The sequence below is a fragment of the Pteropus vampyrus genome, unplaced genomic scaffold (assembly GCF_000151845.1).
Source record: "Pteropus vampyrus isolate Shadow unplaced genomic scaffold, Pvam_2.0 Scaffold1, whole genome shotgun sequence".
NCBI lineage: Eukaryota > Metazoa > Chordata > Mammalia > Chiroptera > Pteropodidae > Pteropus > Pteropus vampyrus.
In genome coordinates this window covers 24,144,842-24,154,195 of record NW_011888782.1, presented here as the reverse complement: position 1 = coordinate 24,154,195, position 9,354 = coordinate 24,144,842, and the positions used below count along the sequence as shown (strand labels likewise).

At 37.6% G+C, this 9,354-nt stretch overlaps 1 protein-coding gene across 2 annotated transcripts in view; it reads right to left on the bottom strand.

The window, feature by feature from the left end:
• Positions 1-9,354, bottom strand: part of HSPBAP1 (HSPB1 associated protein 1) — a 52,925-nt gene that overhangs the window by 3,251 nt on the left and 40,320 nt on the right. For both annotated transcript variants that reach the window (XM_011369713.2, XM_023520886.1), the window contains 2 exons: positions 7,217-7,388; positions 4,540-4,623 (listed from right to left, as the gene is read on the bottom strand). In XM_011369713.2, coding sequence (XP_011368015.1) covers positions 4,540-4,623; positions 7,217-7,388 — 256 coding nt within the window. The remainder of the gene's footprint in view (positions 1-4,539; positions 4,624-7,216; positions 7,389-9,354) is intronic.

The following is a 9,354-nucleotide window of genomic DNA, read 5'->3' as shown; positions in this document are numbered from 1 at the left end:
ATTATACCACAAAGAAATGAATGAACAGCTACATGTGACAACACAGATGTATCTTAGAAACATAATATTAGATGAAAAAAAAGCAAATCCCCACGATGAGACACCACTTCACACTAGGATGGCTATAATCAAAAGACGGATAACAACGAATGTTGGTGAGGATGTGGAAAAATCAGAATCTTCTTACTTTGCTGGTGGGAAAGTAAATGGTGCAGCTGCTTTGGAAAATAGCCTGGCAGTTCCCCAAAAGGTTAAACATAGAGTTATATGTAATGGTTAATTTTATGAGTCAACTCGATTAGGCTACAGTGCTCATTTGCTTGGTCAAATACTAATAGAGATGTTACTGGGAAGATGTTTTATAGATGTGATTAACATTTACAATCAGTTGACTTTAAGTAAAGTCTCATAGCTTACAATATATTCTTTTGTATGTATACATATAATAAATGACATAATAAAGAAAAAAACAAGAGTGAAGAAAGCTTTTAAAAATCAACAAAAATATTTTCTAAAAAGTTTAGAGAAAATACTGATAAATACATTTCAGGAGGAGGGGATAATACATTTCAATACTAAAAGAATAAGGAGGTAAAATGAATGAAAAAGGCACCATTTAATATAATTGAGAACATACTTTATCCCCTAGCATATATTAGGACCAAATCTACATTTATTTAACAGAGAAACTGAGAAGGAATGAATATTGCATCATCTGAACAGAACTAGTATCTACTTTTTTCCAAATCTATGTGACTCGTGACAGGAATACTAGAGCCTGGAGGAAGTTTGAGCTATATGAATATGGAAGATAGGCTTTAAGATCTAAGGGCTTTTGGGGGCTAAATTTAGCAACAAGAAGGAATTATGGTCCAGTGTTTGAAGAGACAATGATAAAAGCAATATTTGACAGAGGAAGATATAATTACTCAACTCCTTTTTCACACTCTAGTTTTTCAAGAAAGAATAAATGGTCTTCAAACTGTGACATATACAGAAAGAAGTTAAAATACCAATTCTTTGAAAAATTCTAGGAGAGACAACTAAATAGATGGTATATAACAAGCTTTTAAAAAGACCAGAGTTAAGGCTTTCAAGCTCTTGAGGCCATGTAAAATCAAACCTAAGTAAAATATGAACAAACAGTATTCAACAGTACATTAAAAAATAACATCACAACCAAGTAGGATTTTTTCCCAGAAATTAAGGATGAATCAATATTAGGAAATCCATTGATATAATTTACTGTAATGCCAGATATTTACTAAAGAGAAATATTATATGATCATCTTCATCACTGCTTAAAAGGTCCTCAAAAAAATTCAACACCTTTTCCTCCTTTAAAAAGAAGGAAAGAAAATAAGAACTGAGATACTTAACATGATAAAATACAAATAAAACTCAGCCCCAAATCTAACATTTTACTTAAAGAGAAATCACTAGAGGAATTCCCTATACAGTCAGAAAAAAGACAAGGATGCCCATTATCTCCACTAATATTTATTATTGAATTGGAGGTATCAGCCAATGTAATCAGATAAAAGAAAAGTTACAGGCAAATGAATTAGAAAGGAAGAGAAAAACTATCCTAATTTTCAGGTAATCTAAGAAATAACTTAAAACATAAGAAAGTCAATAAAAAATCACTACGTACAATAAAATAATTCAAATTAACACAAAAATTCAAAAGCTTTCATATACACAAACAATCCAGTGAGATGGCATAACAGAAGACCCTGCTTACAACAGCAACAAAAAAGATGAATTATCCAGAGATAAACCTTTAAAAGAAGTTCGCAAATTCGATGTGAGGAAAACTTTGAAACATTCTTGAAATAAAGAAAACTAGACTTGGACAAGTAGGAAGATATCTTGTTTTTGGCTAGAACAATTCAATATCAAAAGTTCATGTAAATTTTAATATGATTGAATAAAAATATCAAATTTCAATTGTTTTTTTCCCATGAAGTTAGACAAGTTGATTCTAAAGATCATATGAAAACACAAATCTTAAATTTTACTTGCAAGTTTTACAGTTTGTAATATTAGTATTGGAATTTTAGAATTGTAAATCTGACATCTTAATGCAAAGAAGTAAATAGGTTATTGTTATTAAGGACTCAGAAATTCAGTGTTAAGAGATAAAAATATAGAAATAAGAAAAAAAAAACTTATGATGTTAACCTCGAATTAGAAAGATAAATATATCAATAACTACCCGTCCATCCATCTATCCATCCATTTATCTATATCATGTTCTAGCTTAGTCGATTAAAGAGTATGGAAACAGTGACACACCAGTAGCAATGAGCAGCCTTAGAGCCCAAATCTCTGTTTTTAAATAACATAAGAGGAATTTTGGCCACTTGGAGAAAGACTTCCAGGTTTGGGGTAGGGAAAGTATAAGGCAAGCTCAGGGTATCTTCTTGTACCAGAAAGCAAGGATACACTCAGACATTAATGGGGACATACCAAAAGGGCACAGAACAGCTTGAAGGAGTTTCACTAAAAGTATAAATGAGACTCAAATTCAAAATTATCTTGGGAAGCTGGTATACTTAACCAAATTAACATGATGAAAACTAATAGAGATGACTAATGTACAGGGTTTAGGTTTAAAGAACCAGTTTTATGGGTTCAGGATGGAGAACAATCTTACATGGCAGTTGATCATGTAAAAAAAAAAACAAACAGATATTTTAGAGCTGAAGATGAACCCAAAGTGAGATAAGATTACTAAAAAAGCTAATGCAATAAGCAGCTCTGAAGAAATTCAAGATCTAAGTTATGTGAGGTAGAAATCTTACACTCCAGGGGGTGGCTCTATAATATAGTGGTTAGCTTGTCTGCTTTATATGCAGAAGGTCCTGGGTTCGCACCCCAGGTGGAGCCATGGCCCATAGCCACGGACCATACTCCAGGTGTGCCCTGCCCCGGGTGCACAGCGAGTGTGTAGGAGGGGACGCCCCCGCCTTCAGAGATCCAATTCTTAAGGGGAAATGGCAGCATCCATACGTCAGGGGTGGAAGGTGGGGCGGGGCCAAAGGGGGTGGCAGGGAAAGAAATCTTACACTCTACCAAATGAGGCTGACTGGTATTGTTTTATATGCTATATACATTAATTAAGTGAGCTCTTCTTGACATAATAGCTCTTCCTATGCCTCATAGCAATTTCTATTTTTAAACACTTCCATGTGCCAGGCACTTGTATGAGAGGCTTACACGTTTTGCCCAATTTAAGCCTCACTGAGGTGGGTGCAATTATAATTCCTGTTCTACAAGTGAGGAAATTTAGGCTTGATCAGATAAAGTAACCATCTAGGTTAGACAACTAACAAAGGTATATACCTATAACTGAAATCTGCCTAATTCCAAGGTCTGCAACCAATATGGTGAAGAGTCTGAAAGTCATATAAAAACACTGTTGAAGAAACCAGAGGTTTTGAGCCTGGAAAAGATTAAGGGGACACATGGCAGGTATGTTCAAATACTTAAAAAAGAAAAATATTCTGTATGGTTTCAGAATAACGGGTACGGTTACAAGCAGCCAGATGGCAGCTCCACAGTTAACAACAGAATGTGTGACCTCGGGAGGAGAAGCATCTGTCAGGGCCACTGCAGATGAGACTGGTACTGGGAATGTAAGAGGGCTCTATGGATTCTACCTTGACATTTGCTCCAATTCCAATGCAGCTGGCTTCAAGCAGAACTTCTGTGAGTCTAATGATCTCTCGCCATAGCTCTCACTTAACTCTCAAGTGTTAAAACTCTTCTCTAGGCCCACACAGTACAGCTTCTTGTTACAGTATTCCTTTGTGTTCCACCTATGCCAAAGCCCTTCCCATTACCAAAGGGTAAGAAAAGCCTGAGGGTAGGATGCAGCTGCCAAAGAAAGGGGATGCAAACAAGGTTTTGGGAACAGGAGAGCAGAGGGCATAGGTACAGTCTAAATCTCTGGCTGAAAAGAGCACGGATACAACTAAGGCCTTGGATTGAAGAATCAGACTTGAGCTGTACTAGGCAGCCGTTTTAATTGTCAAGTGGAACAGGCAACCAGGATTAAGCATAGCATATTGGAAGGAAAAGGTCCCTGGCAGAAATGAAATGCTAAAAACTTAGCACTGAAAGATTCTTCTTTGAGAAAATGTATAAGCCAGGGCTGAGAATTCTGCAATTAGTTATGAAAACCCTGAACCAAGAAGCAGATATTTCTAGACCAGATGGTGTGAGATGGGACTGGCAACGCGGGACACATGGTAGACCCAGCCAGGCCTAACACAATTCTCCTAACAATACTGGTCAAGGGAAACTACCCTGCATGTCAACATCAGGGCTCATGTGTGCCTTTAAAAGAAAGAGAATGACACATAACTAAAAATCCTATTTCCAACCTAAACAATAGAGCATGGTATACGTAAATTATAGCATATCAAAACAAAGTAACACCGGAGTGTTGGTTAAAATTAATCACCGCATTTTATAGACAATCTTTATATAGCTTAAAAGCAGGGAATATATTTATTGGAAAAAAAAAAGTACCAGCTCAATCCATGAGTTTATACTGACAGTGACAGGATCAATGGATTCTACATAATGCCACCAGTGTCTGGGAACAAAGAGAACCTGAAAATCAAACAAAAAATGGTTAGCATAAGAACAGGCCATTCTATTTTTATGTCAGAATCAAGCCCTAATTGAAGATACTAAGGGAAAAAATGTAACACAAATGAATTTATAGTAACATTGCTGTAGAAAAAGGAACGACAACAAAATCTCACGATCATTTTACTCTTTTTTTAATTGACAAATTCACATGTTCTACAAAGAATAGTGCCAGCTTCTCCAGTGTCTACTCTCCTTAATCCTGGACCTTCTCTGTCTACATTGAATTCTTAGCAAAGGATTCTGAGATTTTAATTTTTCCTTTCCATTGCAAAACAGTTGTATGCATTCTGAGAAAGGGCATAGGTAAAAAATATAGGACAGTTTCTGTCGTCTCACAGTCTAAAATCTACCCAGTGAAAAAATAATAAATAGAAAGGTGGTGTTATATAAGTGGTATATGAGACAAGTGGACATTGGTGCTAGAGAACTTCAGAACTGAGAGGTGAGAGACGCAGGCATGAACTATGGAGGTCAGAGGCAACCTGGATGGAAGAAGAGTGATTCGAACCAAGGCCTGGAGAGAATTTAGACAGAGAAAAGAATGAGGACATGCCAGGAGGGAGAAGTGGCACAGGCTAGGAAAGTGCGACTGTTGAGGGACAAAGTAGGCCAGTCTTACTACTGCAGAAGGAGTAATGAGAGATAAGGTGGGAAAATTAGGTTAGGGTCTGTGGAGGGCTCTTAATTCAGAATAAAAAATCTGGATTTTGTCCTGTAGGCATTAAGAGTTGCTGAAAAATATTGAGTAAGGGGATGGTTAAAACAGTGACATTGTGGGAGATCCTAGGAAGGACAGGAGAGTCTTGTAATGTTTCGTTTATTAAATGTTAATATCTACACGGGAAGGTATAGTAAACAAAAGCAATGGGCAGAGTCAAGAAGGACTGCATTTGTCCAGATTCGGTGTAAGATTTCCAATGGAAAGCTGAGTAGAGCAGATGGAGATGGACCAGAAGCTTCTGGGCTTCAGATTTAGAAACCTGGTGGCACTTCATATGGACAAGGTGGAGCCGGGAGATGGGAAGAGAGCTTCTTTTAGTGTAACTGGGCACGAAAAATGACGACTGAATTTCATCATTAGGTCATGAATGTCCTATCACAGAGTATACTTTCAGTAAAGTGCTAAGAGAGAGAGAGCCAGATTGTGGTGGATTACAGAATGAGCAGGATGTAAGGAAAACTGATACAACAGACGGAAATACTCATTCAAATGTGGCTATTAAAATCAAAGAAAAAATAAATTAGCAATCACTTCACATCCACTATAATAATAATAATAATAATAATAATAATAATAATAATAATAATAATAGGAAATAACAAGTGTTGGTGAGCATGTGAAGAAACTGGAACACGTACTTTGCTGGCGAGAAGGTAAAATGGTACAGCTGCTGTAGAAAACAGTTTGACAATTCCCCATAAAGTTAAAAACAGAGTTACTATAAAAGCCAATGATTCCACTTCTAGGTATATATACCCAATATAACTAAAAACATACGTTCATACAAAAACTTGTACACAAATGTTCATACCAGCATTATTCATCACAGCCAAAAAGTGGAAACAACGCAAATGTCCATCAACTGGATAAACAAAATGTATCTCTGTTCCAGCCATAAAAAGGAATGAAGTACTGATAACATTCTACAGCATGAATGAACCTTGAAAACATTATGCTATGTGAAAGGAGCCGGTCACAAAAGCTCATATATTGTATGACTGCACTTACATGGAATGTCCAAAACAGGTAAATCTATAGAGAAAGAAAATAGATGAGTGGTTGTCAGGGGATGGGGGGACAGGTGAAGGGGAGTAACCACCAACAGGCTGAAGCAACTTGATCAAGACAAATTGTTTGAGTTGGCATATTCAAGTGTGAAGTAAGCAGGAAAGGAGCCAGTGACAAGGGAGCAATGGAAGGAAAACAGGCAGGGGAAAAGAATAACCAAGGGAATAAAATCTCCGTAAGAGACTCAGAAAACCTTTCAAATTGTTAATAAAACATCAGAAAGCAAATGTCGGTGTTGCAAAAGTAACTTCCCCCACTAGGCAGTAGCACTAGGTACAGTATCTTTGGAAATGTTTCAGAGAGTCAGTTATAAAAGCAACATTCCTTCTTGCTTAAAGGCAAATCATTCTCAGTTCATTATGCCTCATTATACGTGGATGCGTTCCAACCTGTGTATATGTGTCTGGGTTCTAGCATAGTTGAACAGATATGAATTGTGAATAAATGTTCCAGAACTGCTTGAGTACTCACGCTTGACACTTTCTCTTAACCTGAATAAAAATGACTGAGTTCTTGTCTTCCTCCACAGTCTATTCTCTTTACCAGTAGGAGGAGCTATGTTCCCTCCTATCTTTCTATGACAAGAAGCAGAGAAGTGTGTGTGACACTTGCAGCTGGGGAAACTACCTTCCAAGAGCACCAGGGAAGGAAACCATTCTCATCTGTATTGCAGGGAAGGGAGAATCACATGGCATAGACTTGAGAGAAGTTATAGCTAGGGAGTCTTCTGACAGGTCATCAAGATTTTAAAGCCCCCATTACCTGTCCTGGGCTCAGCGTAACCACATGTCTTCGAGCTTTCTGGAACTCCGGAAATCGTTTTAAATCAGGATTGACAACATTGATTTTACTGAACACACTAGATTCTTCATAAGGGATTCTAGTTGGATAAAGAAAGGGAGTATCTTCAGGAGGAAAGAGATGCCATCTTTTCCTAATTAAAAAAGAAAAAAAAAAAGACACAAATCAGTATTCTGCACTCGAGACAAAACAGGTAAGACGACAGCAGCTCAGTGTTCATTTTTACTCATTTCCATTGAATCCATACAGAAATAGAGGTGCAACGTCAGTGGTCACCTGGCCCACCTCTCACTAAATGCTGGAATCTGCTCTGCTGAAACCTGGTGGAGGCAGAGCAGGAACTAGTGATATCTCACTATGCCCTGAAGCAGTCCTTTAGCAGGGACGGGATCTAGTCTGAAAGATCATTTTTTTTTATCTCAAAGTTGTCATAAATTGTTTTCGTCTCCTGGTTCTAGAGCTACCCAGAATAACCCCCACCTTTTCAAATATCTGTATTCTTATCTTATCCAGAGAAACCACCCATAGTTCTATCCACCAAATATTTTCCAGACTTCTTCCTGTTTGTTGTAAATTCCTTAAGTTAAATATTTAAGTTAATCCATTAAGAAAAAGAAATGCATGGAATGCTACACAACTTAAAAGTAGCATAATATAGAAACGTTCAAAAAGAGAAAACTGAAATGTTTCAGTCACTTTAAAATTTTGTGAAAAATGGAGGTGATAAGTTTTAACTTACAATAGACACACTTGGAGCCAACAGAGGGTGGGCATCAGAGGCAAAAGAGGAAGAAGTGTGAAAAAGGAAAAGACACAGACAGAAATACAAAGATAGGGAAGCAAAGAGAAAGAGAAAAAAAACACTAGTTCTGAGAAAATCCCCAAAGCCCTCTAGTGACCCCGTGCAGATACAGTGGGGCTCTCATGCCCTTTCAGAACTGGAAAGCAGTTGGCTGCTATTTTCAAACTAAGAAGTATATACTAAAGTCTTATTTTGCCTTAGAGATGATAAAGTTGCTCTATTCCATTATACATATGACTAGTTTAGAAAAATTGTCAGCATTTGGTATGTTTCAAATGTTAGAGCTGGAAGGACTCTTAAAAGATCATCAGTCTAATTTCACTTTCAAAGTAGTGGAAGAGGGACCTAGTACTTGCTCTGGTCATTCACTGAGTGAATGGTTAGTGGCAGAACGAAAACTGGGTCACAGATCTCCTGACCTCTCCAGGTCCCAGCTCCTACCACCCAAAGGAAGAGACATAACAACCGTCCCATACGATTTGCTTGGCTTGGCTTAAAATGTAATATATATGTGTCCTTCTCCTGATAATCAGAAAACACAGTCAATCATCACATCATCCACTGCTCATAAAACTTCTCATGGTTCTGCAGGCTGAAAGAACAGAGAATAAGCAGTATCTCCGCCTGGGAGCCAAGACCCTCAGGCTCCAACCTGCCCCTCTGGCCTAATTCCTCTGTCCCCAACACACAACTTACACCGGACCACTCACAGGGTCCTCTATATCCCCATTCTCTCCTAGGGCACTGCGCATGCTGCCCCCACTGTCCCTCCTATCTATGTCTTTTGAATACTCACCCATCCTTAAAAGCCTAACACAAATGGCAACTCCGGTCTGAAATTTTCTCTGATTTTTCCAATAGGAATGTTCTCTGCTTTTCAGTTCCACAGCTCTATGAAACCTTCCTCAAGAGCATGTTCATTCTGCCTTATATCACTGCTATCTGTGGGCTTGCCTGTACTCTAACTGTAAACTCTTAGGGCAGTCATGTCTTATTCATTCAATCTGTTCCTACTGTAACACATAGTACCTGCACAGCAAGATACTCAATGAATATTTACTGAATAGTTCTTTTATTACTCCAGAGCTATATGAAGCCAGAAAATATGCTCTATTACAAAGTTATAATAAACCTATATTAATTTTATAACACAGAAGGAACCCAGGTATTTTTTGGTAATGTTTTTCCAATCTGAATTTCTTTGGCTTATTTCCCAGTTCAGAACACATGGAAAGTGGCTACTTAAAACGATGCCCTCTCTTACCAAATCTAAGGTTAGACTATTAACTTCACAAGG